Genomic DNA, 21,397 nt, shown 5'->3' with positions numbered 1-21,397 from the left:
ACGGCGGCTCACACCTGTAATCCCAGCATTTTGGGAGACCGAGGCAGGAGGATCTCTTGAGTCCAGCAGTTCATGACTAGCCTGGACAACAAAGTGAGACTGCGTCTCTACAAAAAATAAAAATAAAACAAGACAAAAAATCCCAGATGCTGTGTTTCACTTTATTGTCCATATCTGAGGAGGTTGGTGGGGTTCAAAATAGACGTAGTTGTTATCCCCAAGGTAGGTCTAAACCCATCTGTTGGCTGCTTAAGAAAATGAACCAGGAGAAAATGTACCTTCCTGAAGATCAAAGGACAAGCTCTGGCAAAAAGTGACAAAGTTCTGGCCTATGTTTAACTGTTGAAACTCCACGCTGGTAGGTCGTTAGTACTGTTTTCTTTAGGAGACTCACTATAGGAATGGCCTACTGTTGGGACATTCTTGATGGGAGGTTACACCATTATGAAATGTTTAGTGTTTCTAGTATGTATGAAGCAGCTCTGTAAACTGTGGAGTTTTGACCATAATTATAATGAGTGACTATGAAGCTAGACCTCTTTGTAATCTTCGAAATGGAATAAAAACTGATAGTAGGCTGGGTGTGGTGGCACATGTGTGTAATCCTAGCACTTTGGGAGGACGAGGCGGACGGATCACCTGAGGTTAGGAGTTCAAAACCAGCCTGGCCAACATGATGAAACCCTGTCTCTACTGAAAATACAAAAATTAGCTGGGCATGGTGGCATGTGCTTGTAGACTCAGCTGCTTGGGGGTCTGAGGCATGAGAATTGCTTGAACCCAGGAGATGGAAGTTGCCGTGAGCTGAGATTGCACCATTGCACTCCAGCCTGGGTGACAGAGTGAGACTGTCTCAAAAACATTAAAAAATTAGCTATTTCTGATGTAAAAATAATCATCATTATAACAAACACTTTGAGAGTCCTTTGCCAGCACCGTTATCAGTGTTAATATTTTACACATATTAAAATATTAAACTCTCAATTACCTGATGAGGTAGGGCATATGTCTATTTTCTAGAAGAAGGTAGGTAGTGGACCCCAGGTCTGGATGCATGCGGGCTCCAGATCCTCTGCTCTTGGCCGTGACACTGTATCAGAAACAGAAGCACAGCCTCTCATAGTGAAGTTCTAAATAACTCTTTGCACACAGTCTGTTGGCCTATATGATATAGGTTGTAATTTTTGTTTTAGGGTCTCACTTTGTTGCACAGGATTAACTGCAGTGAAACAATCATAGCTCACTCTAACCTTGAACTCTTGAGCTCAAGCAATCTTCCTGCTTCAGCCTCCTCAGTAGCCGGGATTACAGGTGCACACCACCATGCCCAGCTAATTATTTTACTTTTTTTTTGAGACAGAGTCTCACTCTGTTGCCTGGGTTGGAGTGCAGTGGCAGGATCTCGGCTCACTGCAACCTCCACCTCCCCGGTTCCAGCGATCCTCCTTCCTCAGCCTTCCATGTAGCTGGAACTACAGGTGCGTGCCACCATGCCTGGTTAAGTTTTGTATTTTTTAGTAGAGATGGGATTTCACCATATTGGCCAGGCTGTTCTCAAACTCCTGACCTTGTGATCCACCCACCTCAGCCTTCCAAAGTGCTGGGATTATAAGCGTGAGCCACTGCGCCCGGCCTTATTTTATGTTTTGTAGAGTTTGTTTCTTTGTTGCCCAGGCTGGTCTTGAACTCCTGGCCTCAAGCGATCCTTCCACTTTGGCCTCTCAAAGTGCTGGGATTACAGGCATGAGCCACTGTGCCCCACCTTGTTTTAATTGTATACATCATTGTCAGCAGGTGACACTGTTTCTTCAGTTTCTTGTGAAGAGAAAAGTATATATATTTTTAAAGAATTTGAGCGTTGGCTGGATGCATTGACTCATACCTGTGATCCTAGCACTTTGGGAGGCCAAGAGGGGGGGATCACTTGAGCTCAAGAGTTTGAGACTAGCCTACAAAACATAGGGAGATCCAGTCTCTACAAAAAAATAAAAAGATTTACTGGGTTCAGTGGCTTGTGCCTCTAGTCCTAGCTACTTGGGAGGCAGAGACAGGAGGATCACTTGAGCCCAGGAGTTTGAGGTTACAGTAACCTGTAATCTCTCCACTGCACTCCCACCTGCGCAACAGAGTGAGACCCCATCTCTAAGAAAAAAAGAACCTGAGCTTAAAATACTCAAGAAGAAGCATTGTCTATGCTTAAAGGCAGTTTTCTTTTCTTTTCTTTTTTTTTTTTTTTGAGACGGAGTTTTGCTGTTGTTACCCAGACTGGAGTGCAATGGCATGATCTTGGCTCACCGCAACCTCCGTCTCCTGGGTTCAAACAATTCTCCTGCCTCAGCCTCCCGAATAGCTGGGACTACAGGCGCGCACCACCATGCCCAGCTAATTTTTGTATTTTTAGTAGAGACGGGGTTTCACCTTGTTGACCAGTATGGTCTCGACCTCTTGACCTCATGATCCACCCGCCTCAGCCTCCCAAAGTGCTGGGATTATAGGCGTGAGCCACCGCGCCCGGCCCAATTTTCTTTTTGATTCATTCTCATTATATTATTTTTAGTGATCAAAATTTTTTTCTTTCGTGGGCTCTTATAGGAGATCAGCACTTGGGAGAGAGGATGGTTTTTGAGGTGTCTGTTTCCTTTACTTGCCTGCAGAAGTCTCTGTTCTGACTTTAGCACCTACCAGAAAGTTTTCTGCAAATGTTCTTTCTTGACTGTCTATTAAATGGTGTATCCAGAGTGAATTAATTTGTGTCTTGTGATTACTACTCTCTCACTTCTGACATGTACCCCTAATGTCAGATGTGAAAATAACAAAGAACTTTAAAGAGTCATAACTAACTTTTTGCTTTGAAAAGTCCTCTTTGAAAATTGGTTAGCTGATATAATTTGCAATCAGTGCAGATCCTGTGAGTGGAACTGTTTTCAAGTACAGTCGTGTACTACGTAACAAGTTTTGGTCAATGAAGGACCATGTATTCTTTAGCTGTCCCATAAGGTTACAATGGAGCTGAAAAATTCCTGTCCCTAGCTGTCGTAATGTCATAGCACAACACATTGCTCACGTGTTTGTGGTGATGCCAGTGTGAACAAACCTACCGTGCTGCCAGTTGTATAAAAGTATACACCCATGTCCTAGGCTCACCACCTACTCACTGACTCACTCAGAGCAACTTCCAGTCCTATAAGCTCCATTCATGGTAGATGCCCTGGACAGGTGTACCATTTTACATTTTTTTTTTTTTACTGTATTTTTACTGTATCTTTTCTTTGATTAGCTACATAAATACTTGCCTACAGTATTCAGTATAGTAAGATGCAGTACAGATTTGTAGCCTGGAAGTAATAGGCTGTATTGTCTAGCCTAAGTATGCAGTAGGTTACACCATCTAGGTTGATTTAGGTGCACTCTATGTTTGCATGATGACAAAATTGCCTAATGACACATTTCTTAGAACGTATTCCCATTGTTAAGTGATGTAGGATTGTACTTCTTATGTGCCAGGCACTGTGCTAGGTGCCAGGGATCCAGAGTAATGAGCCATTGTATTTCTGTCCACAAGACTCTCACATTCAATTGGAAAAATAATTAGGTGCTGTGAAGAGTTTTTATCGTTTACGCGTGTGGTCGGTGCTGAGACCTTATCTGAGCTTTGTAACTGTCTTGAACCAATGTTACCACATCCTTTTTGTCTTTCCTCTTCTTATTTCCTGTCCCCTCCATTTTCTTCTTTCTTCTGTCTTTGTACTTTATTTATTTATTTTTTTGGTGACGGAGTCTCACTCTGTTGCTTAGTCTGGAGTGCAGTGGTGTGATCCTGGCCACTGCAACTTCCACCTCCCTGGTTCAAGTGATTGTCCTGCCTCAGCCTCTCAAGTAGCTGGGATTACAGGTGCCTGCCACCATGACTGGCTGACTTTTGTGTTTTTAGTAGAGCCCAGTTTTTACCATGTTGGGTAGGCTGGTCTTGAACTCCTGACCTCAAGTGATCCACCCAGCTTGGCCTCCCAAAGTGCTGGGATTACTGGAGAGAGCCACTGCTCCTGGCCCTGTCTTTTTTAAATCCGGTATTCCTAAATATTTACCTGTACTGCCTAGCTCTGTGTGTAGTACTCAGATTTAAAAAGTTGTCTGACTTCTGGTCTGTTTCTTCATAAACGTCTTTATGTCTTTCTATTCATGAACAGCCAAATGTCTTTTGACTCTATTTCAGGTATCTTTCAAAAGGAGCCTTTAATCATTTCTGATGAAATATTTCCATTCAATGTGGTATCTATTAAAAACCTGTTTTAATTTTTGTGATTATTTTATATAATTTTGAGATTGAAGTTCTAGATTAACTTTCAGAAGCTTTTTTTTTTTCATGGAAGCAGGCACCTATAATATACCAGTTTCTATTACTCAGATGCTGCAAGTTTCAATTTTGTGTGATTTGAATGAAAACTCACATTTTCTTCATAGAATTATGAAGAAATTAGTCCAGTCTCACACTGCTATAAAGAAATACCTGAGATGGGGGTATTTTATTAAAAAAAAAAAAAAAGAGGCTTAATTGGCTCATTGTTCTGCAGTCTGTACAGGAGGCGTGGCAACATCAGCTTCTGGGGAAACCTCAGGGAACTTACAGTCATGGTGGAGGGTGCAGGGGGAGAAGGCACGTCACATGTCTGGAGCAGCAAGAGGGAGTGAGGGTAGAGGTGAAACCTCAGGGAACTTACAGTCATGGTGGAGGGTGCAGGGGGAGAAGGCACGTCACATGTCTGGAGCAGCAAGAGAGAGTGAGGGTAGAGGTGAAACCTCAGGGAACTTACAGTCATGGTGGAGGGCGCAGGGGGAGAAGGCACGTCACATGTCTGGAGCAGCAAGAGAGAGTGAGGGTAGAGGTGAAACCTCAGGGAACTTACAGTCATGGTGGAGGGTGCAGGGGGAGAAGGCACGTCACGTGTCTGGAGCAGCAAGAGAGAGTGAGGGTAGAGGTGAAACCTCAGGGAACTTACAGTCATGGTGGAGGGCGCAGGGGGAGAAGGCACGTCACATGTCTGGAGCAGCAAGAGAGAGTAAGGGTAGAGGTGAAACCTCAGGGAACTTACAGTCATGGTGGAGGGCGCAGGGGGAGAAGGCACGTCACATGTCTGGAGCAGCAAGAGAGAGTGAGGGTAGAGGTGCTGCATGTTTCCAAACAACCAGATCTTGTGAGAACTCACTCACTAGCACGAGAACAGCACCAAGGTGATGACAGTAAACCATCCTTAGAAATCCACGGCCCTATTCCAACCACCTCCCATCAGGCCCCACCTCCAACACTGAGGACCACAATTCAACATGAGATTTGGTGGAGACACTGATCTAAACCATGTCACCATTCAAGGAAGCTAAATCATGCTTTTTGTCTTTTGACCCCTGTATTTTTGAGCATCCTATCATGTTGAAACATTGATTAAATATGCTATTGATGATCTGTGTATATCAGTGTTATATTTGCATATACATAGTTTACCTTTATTTCCTTGCATGTCTTTTCATTGTAGTTTTCTTTGGAATTGTCTTTTTTGGAAAAAAAAACCTTAAGCACACAAAAACAGGGTGTTTGCTAGCTACAAATTTGGGCAGGCAAAAAGGCTGACTTCACATTGTTTGGTTTTAAGAGCAAGAGTTGAGGACGCAAGGCAGTAGGCCCTCCTGTGATTTGGAGTGTGAGAAACTTTAGGCATCCCTAGGAATCAGCATTTTGTTGTTGTTGTTTTTGAAACAGTCTTGCTTTATCGCCCAGGCTGGAGCGCAGTGGTGTGATCATGGTTCACTGCAACCTCTACCTCCTGGGTTCAAGAGATTCTCATGCCTCATCCTCCTGAGTAGCTGGGACTACAGACACTCACCACCATGCCCAGCTAATTTTTGTGCTTTTAGTAGAGATGGGGTTTTGCCATGTTGACCAAGCTGGTCTCAAACTCTTGGCCTCAGGTGATCTGCCTGCCTCGGCCTCGCAAAGTGCTGGGATTATAAACATGAGCCACGGTGCCTGGCCCTAGGACTCATTTTTTTATGGTTGTTTTTATCAGTCACCGCATACTTACTATCTTCTCTCTTTTTCGTTTCTTTGCTGCTTTTTTCTTCTTCTTCTTTTTTTTTTTTTAATAGAAAGACTCTCACTGTCTCCAGGCTAGAGTGCGCTGGTGTGTTGATAGCTCACTGTAGCCTTGAACTTTTGGGCTCAAGTGATCCTCTTGCCTCAACTTCCCAAATACCTGGGACTACAGGTGAGCACCACCACATCTGGCTAATTATTTTGTTTTTTGTAGAGACAGGTTCTTGCTTTGTTGCCCAGGCTGGTCTTGAACTCCTGGTTTCAAGAAATTCTCTTGCCTTGGCCTCCCAAAGAAGTGGGATTACAGGCATGAGCCATTGTGCCTGGCTTTTTCTATGAGGATGTAAAATGATTTTCTGCTGTCAGTGGTACTGCCGGGGCTGGATAAATGGAGTTAGCTATAATATTTTCCATTAAGTTGGGAATGAGGATTTGATTTGAAAGAGATCATCAGATTGGGTTTGAATTAATCATTTCCAATAGATGTACATGAAATAACCTTAAAATGATTACTATAATTATTGTTATTATAATTTTGAGACAGAGTCTTGGCAGGCTGGAGTGCTGTGGTGCAGTCATAGCTCACTGCAGCCTCGATCTCCCGGGCTCAAGTGATCCTCCTGCCTCAGTCTCCTGAGTAGCTGGAACTACAGATGTGCACCACCATGCCCGGCTAGTTTTTTTTTTTTTTTTTTTTCCACTTTTTTGTAGAGATGGCATTTTGCTATGTTGCCTAGGCTAGTCATGAGTTCCTGGGCTCAAGCAATCCTCCTGTCTCGGCCTCCCAAAGTGCTGGAATTACAGGCATGAGCCACTGCAGCCAGCCGAAATAACTTTGGTAATTAAAATGACACCTGCATGTTAGTGAGGAACACTTTTAATGAAGTCACCTATGGTTCTAAAACATTCCATTCTTACACATCAGCCTTTCCATGAAGGTTTTCTCAATGTCTGGTAGAGGCCTGAAACTGTATTTCTCTTTTCTTTTTTTAAAAGCTTGCCAGCAGGAAGTTACCAAAGCTGTATTTCTTACAGAATAAAGAGTAAGCACGGTCTTTAGAACGCTTTATTACCTGTTCTCTGCTCTATCTTTCCTTTTTCTACCTTTTACAAATTTCCCTAGCATGCTGGCCAATTTCCCTTGCTTCTGAGCATATCATTCATTCATTCATTCAGAATATTGAGACTCTAATGTATACCAGGCACTTTGGATGCATTGGTGAAAAGGATAGACATGGTTTCTGCTGCCTTGAAGTTTTTTGCTCAAGTAGGGAGGTCATTACAGTACAGAGTGAGAAGTGCTGTGACTGTAAAAGCTGATGGTGTTCCCCCAGCACTGCAGGAGGTCACCTATCTTGGATTTAGGCAGAAGGGAGGTCTTCCTGGAGGAGATGACTTCTAACCTGAGATCAGAAGGACTAAGCGGGAGGAGCAGGAGGATTGTGCAATGTCAGAGGTGGGAAGAGGTGGGAAGATCTGTTAGGTGTCTTTTGGAGTTGTCCAGGTGAAATGGATAGTGGACTGAATTAAGGTAGGTATATAGAGGGAAACTGGTAGATTTAAGATAGAATTAGGAGGCAAAAGAAATAATAGGAGATTGATTCTATTTAGCGGGGTGTTAGAGAGGGAGATACAACTCTAGTTTCTGGCCTGAACAAGTGGCTGGTTGGATGACCCCACCGTTAGCAAAGAGACCTGGAGGAGGAATAGTCAAGGAGGAAGATGATGAACTCTGTTAAGGACAGTGAAGTTTAGGTGTCTATGATTTATCCAAGTGGAGAATTTCTGTGGGCATTGGGGTGTATGCTTAGGGTGCACCGTATGTGTCAGGAGAGACATCTGGGTTGGAGATCAAGATTTGGAAGGCATGGTATTTGGAGGCATAGGAGTGAGCAAGGTTACCTTAGTGTATAACATGGCGTAGCAGAGACACTGGCCTGGGATGGCCCCTAGAAGGGCACCATCATTGCAGGGGTAGGCAACAGGTGACCAGCCCTCAAAGGAGAGGGATGAGCGTGGTCGGAGGTAAGAGAAGACAGCCGCAGGAATGTGGCTTAAGAAGGAACTTAAGAAGGAAGAGCAGAGAGTACTATGCAGTGTCAGAGGCTGCTGGGAGATCATGGCAGGCCAAGACTGGAGATTATTCATTGGCTTTGCAGGCAAGGAGAGAGTTGATGACCTGGCTGGAGTCGTTGTGGCTTGTTAGGGATATGTTGCTGTTTATGGCACAAAGGGAAGGTTAAAAATGGAGTATGACTTTAGAGATTCTGTGGGGTTAAATTTTAAAGATACAAATCCTCTCCTATGACCATCAAGAGATGGGAGGATGGGAGAATTAACAGGCACCGTAGGAAAACTTGCTTATTATTAAGTTTCTTTAAACCTAAGATTGGTAACTTGTTTCCTAGTTTTGAAAACTGTTGTCTAGTTTGCTGTTGAGTAGGATCAGGTGTTTTCTTTTTTTCGAACAGAGAATTGTAGTTACTTTGACTCTTAGTTCACATCAGAGTTTCTTTTTTCATATACACACATATTTTGGAGAAGGTGATTACGTAATAGGAGCTCAAAATAGTTCCGTTCCTAGGGACCAGGCAGAATCACAGATATTCCTATTTTGTCCGTCCCACATTGCATAATGGTCACCAAGCTTTGGGTCCCTCTACTCTTGGAGTTGTGACAATTGTGCTGTATCCCAGCCTGCCCCATAAGGTCTCTGTGCTAGAAAAGCTAAATGGCAGTGTGTTGTATTTTCACATTAAACCAAATTAAAATTAATTTTGTTTTGAGACTTTGGGAATTTCACAACACACTCTGAGATAACTGGTCACACCCTGGGGTGTTGCATAAGAAAATATAGCCCTGGTTCTGCATTTTCCATTGCCCGCAGAGATCTTACTCATAGCAGCATCTTAAATAGCAAGTAGTAGTATCAGTATAGAGGAGAGTGTATATGGCTATGGAGGGATAATGAGTTTATCACTTTGGACTGATAAAGTTTTTACCTAAGTAACTGTTTTTTAAGTCCACCAGGAAAGTAACTGTTCAAGTCAGGTTTTTTTTGTTTGTTTGTTTTGTTTTTGTTTAGGAGACAATATATGTGAGTTGGGAATCTGTTTCATCTGTTTTCCTCTCTCTCTTTAAATGACCTTATTTAACCTCTTTATTTTACCATCGGGAAAACCCTGATGATATTTGTACTTACCGCCTGCTTACTGATACGAAACAACCAAATACTCTCCCTTTCTCCCTCCCTTCCTTTCTCTCTCTCTCCCTTTCTCTCTCTCTCTCCTCCTTCTTTTCTTTCTTTTTGAAACAGAGTCTCGCTCTGTGGCCCAGGCTGGAGTGCGGTGGCGCCATCTCAGCTCACTACAACCTCCGCCTCCTCAGCTCAAGCGATTCTCCTGCCTCAGCCTCCTGAGTAGCTGGGATTACAGGCATGCGCCATTATGCCTGGCTATTTCTGAGTTACTTTTTAATAAGAAACATGACACTGTAGTATCAGAGCATAATTGATTCATGCTGCTTGGGCTTTTATTTTCTGATTAATTTTTACTATTTCAAATGTGTATGTCTAAGAATTTTAAAATAAATAAGAGATTAAAAATTGAGTAATGCATGTGGCCTCTTTCAAGCACAATTAACAGCCCAAATCTCATTTGGCAAAGAAGATGGGCTAATTGCGTTTTTACATTTAGGACACATCACATGTTGGAACTTCCTGTGCATTTGGTAGGCAAGGCGGGGTTTCTGGGGAGGTCTTTTCATCTTGTGCGCTTCCTGCCGGAGGATGTGCAGGGAAATTCGTCAACTCTAATTAGTGCCTTCGAGATTCTCTCCTTGCCACCGTGTTGGGTAAAGAGTTTGATGGAACAAAAGCGATACTAATAATATCTAACATGCATTGTACAGTTAATGTTGTGACAGGCGCCGTGCTAATCACTCGACATGTATTAACTCAATTCTGTGAGAGTAGTTAGATCATTATTTCTATTTTATAGAAGAGGAATTGGAGACACAGGCTAAATCATTTGGCTAAGGTTGTACAACTAGGGGGTTAGGGTGGGACTTTATCTCAAGCATCAGTCTCATAGGTTGTTCTCTTAACTTTATACCAATTCTCAATCACCATTGATTAAAATCTGAGCATCTCATTCATCCAGGTAACTCCACCCTTTTTATAACAAAGACTTAGAAATGTCAGTTCAGTGGGTAGTAAACTCATTGGCCAAGGCCAGTAATAAATGAAAGGTGTTCAGCCAGCAGTAAGGAAAATGCAAATTAAAATCAATGCAGTACCTGCTTTTCACCATCTCGCTGCAAAAATCTAACAGATCAACAGCATCCAGTGCTGACAGGAGTGAGGAGAACACACTCTTACATGTTATTGGGGGAAGTAAAACATTGCTTTAACTTTTGGAGAATGTGATCTGGTGGTATTTATAAAATTTTTAAAGTACTTACTATTTGATCAAGCTAGGAATTTATCTTATATACATAAATTTACCAGTACATGAAGGTATAGATAAAATAATGTTTTTTTTTTAATGGTACTATTTGTAATAGCAAAAAATCTGAAAATAACTTGGAAGCTGTAGAATGGTTGAGTAAATTATGTCACATCCATACTATTGGAGTTTTGAGCAACTAATAGATAACACTCTGCTTTCTTCCCAGATGTGGAACCAATTTGGAAATAAGACCCAAGAGATAGACATGGGGCGATCCTCATTAATGATAAAGCTGATTAATCACAATGGGTTTCCTCTTTCTTTCTTTCTTTCTTTTCTTTCTTTTGTTTCTTTTCTTTCTTTTTTTTTCTTTTCTTTTCTTGTCTCACTCTGTCGCCCAGGCTTGAGTGCACTGGCATGATCACAGCTCACTGCTGCTTGATCTGCTGGGCTTAAGTGATCCTCCCACCTTAGCCTCTCAAGTAACTGGGACTATAGGTGCAAGTCACCTGGGTAATTTTTTAAATTTTTCATAGAGATGAGGTCTCACTCTATTGCCCAGGCTGGTCTTGAACTCCTGAGCTCAAACGATCCTTCCGCCTCGACCTCCCTAAGTGCTGGGATTATAGCACCCCACCTGGCAGATTTCCTGCTTCTTGATCCTTGAATGAGACTGACTCGGCCACCCAGTTGCTGATGTTGTTGAGCAGACACTCCAAGTCCCCTGTGGACAGGACAACATTATGTGCAACAACTCTGTGGAGGAAACTCAGAAGAGAGAAAGCTCTGGTCTAAAGGCAGACTGGCTCCCAAAGAGAGAAGTCCCCAAAGGCCTGAGCTGGGCCTGCTCAGTGCCCCATCTCAGTTTAGCTGCTGATTGATTAAATCATTCCTCCTTCCCTGGGGAGAAGGGTGGGAGGGAGTCAGGACAGAGAAAAGGGGGAAATGTTCCTTCCATATTTTCCATCCTAGGGATGGAGTGAAGATCACTTGGTCTCCATGAAAATCTAAGGCGTAGGGAAAGTTCACCACACTCGCCATACTGTGTGGAATATTATGCAGCTTTAAAAAGTATGAGTTGACTTGAAAAGATGTCATCTTTTGTTGAATGAAAAATAAGTTACAGGGTAGTTTTTATGCCATGGTTATGGTAAAGGAGAAACCACTGTATATGGGTATATTTTTGGATTTTGAAAGTAAACATAGAGAATGGTATTAAAATGTATGTTCTATCTGCTGAAAAGGAAGACGCACAGTAAGTACAGAAGGTTGGGGTTATGAGGGAACTGTGAGGTTCTTTCATGTACCTCTCCTTATTCATTTTTTAAAAAATGAGCATTCATTAATTTTATAATAAAATGAAATTAGCTAAAAAATAAACTCTGTGGCTTTTTTTAATGGACTTCATTTGCATGTAGTTCTCTTAGATGCCTGGAGGAAGGACCTGAAGTTCTTAAATGTTTTATTCCATCTTTGGAATATAGGATGTTAGGTTAATTAGTTTGCATGACTTCTGCCTGTTCTAACCAAACTGGTTTCCCCATTCTTTTCTTTTTTTTTTTTTTTTTAAACAGTCTTGCTCTGTTGCTCAGGCTGTAGTATACTGACATGATCTCAGTTCATTGCAACTTCTGCCTCCTGGGTTCAAGCAATTCTCCTGCTTCAGCCTCCTGAGTAGCTGAGCTCACAGGCATGCGCCACCACACCCAGCTAATTTTTGTATTTTTAGTAGAGTTGGGGTTTCACCATATTGGCTAGGTTGGTCTTGAACTCCTGACCTCAAGTGATCCACTCACCTTGGCTTCCCACAGTGCTAGGGTTACAGGCAGGAGCCACTGTGCCCAGCTCGCTATTCATTTTTGAGCCTTCTGCAAAAAGTTGGGTACACCGTGTGCCAAACCTTTCTTCTAACTCCTCTGCAGGCTCATGAAGCAGGGTGTATGGAGTGGTAAGGGGATATTGGAGAGCAAAGATGCAGTCATAGTCTGTCAGCCAGTACCTGTGGACTAGCTCTCAAAAAAGTATCAAGCAATACAAATGCCATAGTTGATGCTGGATATGAAGCGTTGAATCCATTTGTAAAGTGGAAGCATATCGGACCACGGAGCCGGGAGACTCTGGCTACAGTCACCTTTCCCCTCTGCGGACCGGTTTCCTTACCCACAACATGAGGGGCTTGAACCAGATAATTGCTAATAGTCTTAGATTCTCTTGTCTATTTTATGACTGATTTAAATCTTTAATTACAGATGCTCCTCAACTTATGATGGAGTTGCATCCTAAAAAACCCATTCTAAGTTGAAAATATCAGAAAAATAACAAATGCATTTCATACGCATAAGCTATCGATATCATAGCTTAGCGTATCCTATCTTAAATGTGCTCAGAACACTGCAGTTGGGCAGAATAATCTATCACAAAGCCTGTTTTATAATGAAGTGTTGAGTATCTCATGTAATTTATTGAACTCTCTACTGAAAGTGAAAAACAGAATGGTCGTATGGGTACTTAAAGTTCAGTTTCTACTGATGGTAAGCCACTTTCATACCATCTTAAAGTTGAAAAATCGTGTCGAACCATCATAAATAAGACAGGGACTGTCTGTACAATAACGTACACTCTCTAAACTGCCTCTTTCTTCCTGGTTGGCATTATAAGTTGAAACTGTGGATCTCAGCCCTGACTGAATATTAAAATCACCTTGGAACTTAAATTTTTTTTTTTAAGATGCCTACCCTCCCTGCCCCCCACCAAAATCTGATCTGGATTGGGATTCTAAAATCAGTCATTTTCAATTTTAATTTTTCAGAAAAAACAGCTCTTTGGTTGGCTAAGATAGCAGTGTTGAAAGCTGCTATGTTAGAGAGGTCCTGCTAGTTAGCTAGTGTACACTTTGTAGCCTAGCTAATACTTGTGAAGCTTATAGTTCTTTTAAAGTACTTTAATAGTATTTCACATTCCATTTAGTGCCACCACAATCTGGTAGAGTAGATGTTATTACTATCCCACATACCCACTTAGCCTTGTAAATGGTTGTGGTCTCCTATTTGAGGTTGCTTTTCACTACGGATCCAGACTGAAAGAAGGTGACTCCAGGCCCAGCTGGGTGGACCTGAGCCACATGAATAATTTCAGGTTGCATATGTGTATGGGGTATGTTTGTGTGTGTGTATACATGCACATACATTCTATATTAAATATGTATGTTTATATTATATATAGATTTTATACACACATATATATTAAAGTATATATTATGTCCATAATATACACATATGTTAAAAATAGGTATATATTATACACACACATTATACGGACACATGCACCCACACATGCTGTTGCTGGTGATCTCTGACTGTATAAAACTTGACAGCCTGGGCCCCAGTCAGGGTTATAAAGTCAGCGTCTAACATTCTACCTCCTTATTCAGTGGAGTCCCTTCAGCAGTGTGTGCCCCTTACTCCCTATGGAGGCCCAGAGTTCTTTACTCAGGCTCTTATTCCTAGATGGGCCCGCTCTGGCCCCCTGTACCCTGATTTACTCCTATCCCACCTCCAGGGCTGGTGGGGAATCATCAGAAGGCATGCTGGACTGGAGTCAGGACCCCTGAGTTCTGGTCTCAACTCTGATGTTCAGAGTCCGTGTGACCCAGGCCAGGTCACATACTATCCTGGGGCTCCAGTTTCTTCATCTGGAAACAGATAGTGAATTGTGCTGTGAAGGTTGAGTTAAATGAACCATAGTGTTGTGCCTGAGTAGAACCGGACTCCCTGAGATTAAATTACAGTGTTGCCACTGACTGAGTGTATGATTTGGGGTAAATTTTTTTTTCTTTTTTTTTTGAGATGTTTTGCTCTTGTTGCCCAGGCTGGAGTGCAATGGCATGATCTCAGCTCACCACAACCTCTGCCTCCTGGGTTCAAGTGATTCTCCTGCCTTAGCCTCCCAAGTAGCTGGGATTATAGGCATGTGTCACCACACCCGGCCAACTTATTATATTTTTAGTAGAGATGGTGTTTCTCCATGTTGGTCAGGCTGATCCCAAACCCCCAACCTCAGGTGATCCACCTGCCTTGGCCTCCCAAAGTGCTGGAATTAACAGGCATGAGCTCCCGCTCCCAGCCTGTGATTTTGGGTAAGTTTTCTAACCTCTCCGTGACTGAATTTCCATATCTGTAAAATGGAAGTCTCAAAGCACATCAAGAGTTGTCAAGATAAAAGGAGTTTTACAGGCAGAAGGAGTGAAAACTGTTTCTGGGAGGTAGTTGGCACATGAATGCTAGCCATTATTAATATTATTAACAATGAAGTATTAATAAAATTAATATTTTTAACTGGTTAACAGTGGAATTAACTCTAATGGGAATGTTTTATTTCCAGAGGATCGGGGTGACAGCATGCTTGTGACAGGGTTTTTCAAGACTCCTAAATGGTCCTGAGTTCTGTGTAGTCTTCCCTGCCTGCTGGGCCAAGGATTATAAGGTTTTGATTTATGGGATGGGAGGCAGGCTGAAATAAGTAGATATTACCTACATACTTTGGGGCTTTTTTCTTGCCTTGAAGCCTAAAGAGACAGCACAATCATTTTCCACCTTTTAGTCATTGGAGTAAGTTTTCAAAGGGTTTTCATTCTAAATCATAACTGATGCATGTGACATGATATTTGTAGAATAAGGTAAGCCAAAAGTCTTCCTGTACAATTTAAATTCTAACCAAGTGTATATGGACTTTTTCTCTGAGCATTAAAAGAGGGATTATCCCATTCTAGGGGGACTGGAGGACGTCCTGAACCGATGGAAGGAAGCTTGGTTCATGACGATACAAACTGTAGACAGAGAGTTTACACATGCCTCAAACAACGGTTGTTGGAAAGGACTTTCAGCCTTATCAGGTTAATTCAAATTTTCCCTTGTACAGGAATGAGGTCTTGAGAGGCAACTGCATGCAGCCTAGGAACCTCAGTTTGACTAGTGGAGCTGCTTACAGCTGAGTGTCTCGGGGCCATTGACTTTGTGCGAGTGTTCTCAGTAGCACATTGAGAGTTGTCAAAATTAAACGCGATAGTAGATGTGAAGCATGCAAAGTAACAGCCAACATTTGCAGAGACCCCCCCCCCCCCGCACATAATATGTGTTTAATAAATACTGATTATTATTGCTTTAAAACTTGTATGTTTAAAACAGGTCAGAGAATAACGAACTTTCTCAACATCTGTAAGCCCATTGTACCCATTATAGGTTAATGAGCTTCTGACACACACAGGAGCTGGGAGAACCCTCTCTGGTGCTGTTTGTAGTGGCTGAAGCACCTCCAGGCAGATAGGAGGCTATGAGGCACCCAGCATCCCACACAGCCTTTGCTCTGAGTCTTACCTGCTTCCTAGCTATAGGTACAAAGAAAATGAAGTCTGTTTCATTGTATGGGTTTGAGTAGAGGATTTTTATTGGTCAGTGTTGTGGGCCAGATATGTTCCCCCAACATTTAAATGTTGAAATCCTAAACCCAGAGTGCCTCAGAATGTGGCTGCATTTGACACAGAGCTTTCAAAGCAGCCATTAAGTTATTACTTAATAACTCAGTAGTTAAAGTCATTACAGTGGGTCCTAATCCAACATGACTGGCATCCTTGTAAGAAGAGATTAGAACACAGACGCACACACACAGGGAAGACACAGCGAGAAGACGGGCAGCTGGAGCCAAGGACAGAGGTCTCAGAAGGAACTATCCCTGCCGGCCAGGTACAGTGGCTCACACCTCTAATCCCAGCACTTTGGGAGGCCGAGGTAGGCGATCACCTAAGATCAGGAGTTCAAGACCAGCCTGGCCAACATGATGAAACCCCATCTCTACTAAAAATACAAAAATTAGCTGGGCATGGTGGTGGGTGCCTGTAATTTCAGCTACTCAGGAGGCTGAGGCAGGAGGATTGCTTGAACCCACGTGGCAGAGGTTGCAGTGAGCCAAGATCGTGCCATTGCACTCTAGCTTGGGTGACAAAAGCGAAACTCTGTCTCGAAAAAAGAAAAGAAGAGAAGAGAAAGAAACCCTGCCAACACCCTTGATCTCAGATTCCAGCCTCCTGAACTGTAAGAAGATACATTTCTGTTGTTTAAGTTGCCGCACACCCCACCCTCCAGTTTTTGATACTTTGTCATTGCAGCCCTAGAAAATTAATACAGGCTGCTACTGAATTCTCCCTGAGTGCTGTTATTTCTGGGGAGAATGCTGGGATTTCAAGTGAAGCAGGGGAATATACCATGAGGGAACTCAGCCTGCATTTGAAACCCTGGCTCTATCACTCCCTAACTTGGTGACTTGCACCATGTGCTTAACCTTTTATTCTTCATTTTCCTCCTATGTAAAGTGCGAGTGAGCCACTTTCTAAGGTGTGGTAAGGCTTCAGTGGAGTTATTTATGGAAGGGTTATCACCGTGCCTAACACATGATAGGCACCGCATAAATGGCATTTATCGTTATGATTGACAAACTTTCAATTAGAGCATCAGTCCCCAACCTTTCTGGCACCAGGGACTGGTTTCCTGAAAGACAGTTTTTCCATGGAGTTGGGATGGGGGATGGGGAATGGGGATGGTTTCAGAATCATTCAAGCTCATTACGTTTACTGCACACTTTATTTCTGTTATTATTACATTGTAGTATATAATGAAATAATTATACAACTCACCTTAATGTAGAATCAGAGGGAGCCCTGAGTTTGTTTTCCTGCAACTAGATGGTCCCATCTGGGGGTGATGGGAGACAGTGACAGATCATCAGGCATTAGATTCTCATAAGGAGTGTGCAGCCTACATCCCTGGCATGTGCGGGTTGCCATAGGGCTTACGCTCCTGTGAGAATCTAATGCCGCTGCCGATCTCACAGGAGGTGGAGTTCAGGTGGTAACGCAGGTGATGGGGAGTGGCTGTAAATACAGATGAAGCTTCTCTCGGCCACCTACAGTCAAATTCTGCTGTGTGGCCCAGTTCCTAACAGGCTGTGGACCAGTACTGGTCTGTGGCTAGGTGGTTGGGACCCTTGAATTAGATATTTATTTTTGTTTGTTTTTTGGGCTATAAGTTGTATATATTGGTTATCAATCTTTTTTTCCTTTTTCTTTTTTTTTGAGATGGAGTGTTGTTCTGTCACCAGGCTGGAGTGTAGTGGTGTGATCTCGGCTCACTGCAACGTTTGACTCCCTGATTCAAGTGATTCTCTTGCCTCAGGCTCCCAAGTAGCTGGGATTCTCTTGCCTCAGCCTCCTGAGTAGCTCGGTAGCAGGAATGCACCACCACACCCAGCTAATTTTTGTATTTTTAGTAGAGATGGGGTTTCACCATGTTGGCCGAAATGGTCTGAATCGCCTGACCTCCTGATTTGCCTGCCTTGGCCTCCCAAACAGTACTCTTTTGCAGGCGTGAGTCACAGCGCCCAGCCAATTATCAATCTTAAATAATATTTGCTTATCCACAAACTTGGAAAAAGAAGGCTCTTTAGAGATTTTAACATACTTCCTACTAACATTCTGAGGAGTGTTGAAATGAACGTGTAACAAAGGATCCCTTTGAAAGTGTAAAGTAACTGAAGAGTATCCTACAGCCACTTTTTGTTCTATGGTACAGGAAGGAATAGCATTTTTAGTACTCTTTCCCAGCTATGTTTATTTGGAGGAGGCAATGCAAAAGAGTACTGTTTGTGGTGGAGGAATGGCTTGGCGTTAAATAAGGAATTGTTTAACTAGATTGGTTTTGCCTTGGAGCGTATAAGGCAGTGTTGCTGAGTGTTTATTTTCTTGTTATTAAGCAGTTGGAGTTCTTTGCATATTTTGAATATTAGCCCCTGTGATTTGCAAATATTTTCTCCCAATGTGTGGGTTGTCTCTTCACTCTGTTAATTTTTTCCTTTGTTGTACAGAGACTTTTTAGTTGGGTGTACTGGACATTCCAGGCCTGGACAGTTGCCTGTTGCTCATAGGGGAGTCACTGGTAAACCACTGCAGTAGGGGAAATACTTTTGGACCGTTAATATTTGCTGTTTGTTAAAAATAGCCCGTTTAGGTCTCTTGGTTAGGAGAAAGGCAACGTTTTTAACTCCTGGCAAAGTGTGTTGTTTTTTTTGGAAGAGCCTGAAGGCCACGGAACAGAAATCCCCAAATAATGTCCTTCTAGCAGCACATTAGAGTGGATTTAAGGCTTGCGTTTGAAAGTTGCAGCACAGTCTGATTGTGGTTTGATGAAATAAGAAGTCAAGCACTTGGACATGTGTTTTGTTTCCTTGCAGTGACTTTGCAATCTTGCAAGAGCTGTGGAAATTGAGCTTTTGCTGAATCCGAGTTATGTCAGTCTTGCTTGTTTGTAAGAATCTGATCAAAATAGCTGAGCTCCACTGTCCCTTCATGCATAAAGGCCCACACAATGCTTTAATTGTTGAGAGCACATTGCTGGATGTCACGAATGAACGTGCCACTTTGTTTGCTGCTTTGGAGGGAGTGGCTCAGTAGAAAAGTGAACTTTGCCCATGTTCCTTTTAAACGTGAAGCGTTTATTAAGGAACATCATGTTACATTTTTTTTTTTTTTTTTTTTTTTTGAGATGGAGTTTCGCTCTTGTTACCCAGGCTGGAGTGCAATGGTACGATCTCGGCTCACCGCAACCTCCGCCTCCTGGGTTCAGGCAATTCTCCTGCCTCAGCCTCCTGAGTAGCTGGGATTACAGGCACGTGCCACCACGCCCAGCTAATTTTTTGTATTTTTAGTAGAGACGGGGTTTCACCATGTTGACCAGATGTTCCCGATCTCTTGACCTCATGATCCACCCTCCAAAGTGCTGGGATTACAGACGTGAGCCACCGTGCCCGGCCTACGTATGTTTTATAAGTTTTATTTTACTTTTAATTGACAGATAATGTATATATTTATAGGGTACAATGTGATGTTTTGATACATGTGTATATTGTGAAATGATCAAATCAGGCTAATTAACATAACCTATCACCTCAAACAGTAACTTTGTACCCATTGATCAGTGTCTCCCCTTTTTCCCTCTACCTCCTTTCACCCCCAGCCTCTTGTAACCACTGTTAAACTATCTCCTTTTTCGACCTTTTAGATTCCACATATATTTATCTCTCTGTGCCTGGCTTATATCATTTAACACAATAACTTCCTTTTTATTATTATTATTTTTTATTATACTTTAAATTCTGGGGTGCACGTGCAGAGCATGCAGGTTTGTTACATAGGTATACACGTGCCATAGTGGTTTGCTGCCTCCATCACCCCATCATGTACATTAGGTGTTTCTCCTAATGCTATCCCTCCCTATCCCCCACCCCCTGCGATCCCTCCCGTAGCCCCTCACCTCCCGACAGGCCCCATTGTGTGATGTTCCCCTCCCTGTGTCCATATGTTCTCATTGTTCAACACCCACTTATGAGTGAGAATATGCAGTTAGCACAGTATCTTCTAGGTGTATTCATGTTGTTGCAAATGACAGAACTTACTGCGTTTTAAAGGCTGAATAGTATTCCACTGTGCATCTAGACTGCATTTAAAAAATCCATTCATCCCTTGATGGTGTTATACTGGCCCGAGCATAGAAAGTCAACACCAAGACAAAAGTATGCCAAATTGCAGGGTCTTTATTGCCAGCGGTCACAGAGGACTCACGTCTCTCCAACCCCTGGCCCCGAAAGGAGGGTGTCAAGACCTTCTATCCCCGTAAAACCACCTTGGGAGTGAGGGTGAGGAGCAAGGGTGGGGGTGAAGAACTTCAGACGTTCTGAGGGCTAGTGGATCCTGTAAATTACCTCCTGGGTGGAGATGAGGGTGAGGGGCTCCGGACATTTCAGTGGATTCCTGGGCGAAGATGAGGGTGAAGGGCTCTGGACATTCCAGTGGATTCCTGGGCAAAGATGAGGGTGAAGGGCTCCGGACTCTCTGAGGGCCAGGGGACTTTTTGACATTCTGATTGTTACTTAAGTGCTTCACAAAAGTCAAGATTAGCATTTGTTTACACCTTGTCTGGGTAGGGTGGAAATTTCAGTCCTTAATTACTTATTCACATTTGGGTTATAGAGAGCAGTTTCAACAGAAAGCCGAGGTATGGCTGAGGTGTGCAGTTTTATGGGGCTTTTACCATGTCACGATGGCACTTAGCTTGCTTCCATATCTGGCTATAGTCTTGCAGTGAGCGCGAGAGCGCAGGTATTTCTTCAACATACTGATTTCAGTTTCTTTGGGCATATACCCAAAAGTGTGATTGCTGGATCATATGGCAATTCTAGTTTTGGTTTTTTGAGGAACTTCCATACTCTTTTCCATAATGGCTGTACTGATTGACATTTCTGCTGACAGTGTGCATTACCTTTTCTCCACAAGCGCTCCAAGCACTTGTTAACTTTTGGATAATCGCCATTCTAACACATGTGAGGTGATGTCTCATCGTGGCTTTAGTTTATATGTCTCTGACGATTAGAGATGTTGAGCATTTCTTCACATATCCGCTGGCCATTTGTATGTCATCTTTTGAGAAAGGTCTCTTCAGATCTTTTGCCCACTGGTAATTAGAATTATTTATTTTCTTGTTACTAAGCAGTTGGAGTTCTTTGTGTATTTCGAATATGAGCCCCTTATGATTTGCAAATATTTCCTCCCAATCTGTGGGTTGTCTCTTTACTCTGTTGGTTTTTTCCTGTGTTGCACAGAAGCGTGTTAGTTTGGGGCACTTTCATTTGCCTGTTTTTGCTTTTGTTGCCTGTGCTTTTGGGGTTAAATCTGAGGGATCACTGGCCTGACCAGTGTCATGTAGTTTTCCCCTACGTTTTCTTCTAGCTGTTTTTACTTTCAGGTCTTACATTTCAGTCTTTA

General features: G+C 42.7%; 1 protein-coding gene across 3 annotated transcripts in view; it reads left to right on the top strand.

Annotated features, from left to right (window-relative positions):
- The window catches only part of MBOAT1 (membrane bound O-acyltransferase domain containing 1), a 112,524-nt gene that overhangs the window by 33,692 nt on the left and 57,435 nt on the right, over window positions 1–21,397 (top strand). The window contains exon 1 of one of the 3 annotated variants that reach the window (XM_064363029.1): window positions 19,300–19,392. The exons of the other annotated variants lie outside the window; for them this stretch is intronic. Coding sequence (XP_064219099.1) covers window positions 19,303–19,392 — 90 coding nt within the window. The 5' untranslated portion in view covers window positions 19,300–19,302. Of the gene's footprint in view, window positions 1–19,299; window positions 19,393–21,397 lie in introns of those variants that run through there. 3 annotated transcript variants of the gene reach the window in all.

Source organism: Aotus nancymaae, unplaced genomic scaffold (genome assembly GCF_030222135.1).
Source record: "Aotus nancymaae isolate 86718 unplaced genomic scaffold, 86718_ANA_hifiasm-v0.15.2.pri h1tg000051l, whole genome shotgun sequence".
NCBI lineage: Eukaryota > Metazoa > Chordata > Mammalia > Primates > Aotidae > Aotus > Aotus nancymaae.
Note: the sequence above shows the minus strand (reverse complement) of the source record. Positions and strands in the feature narration are given on the sequence as shown.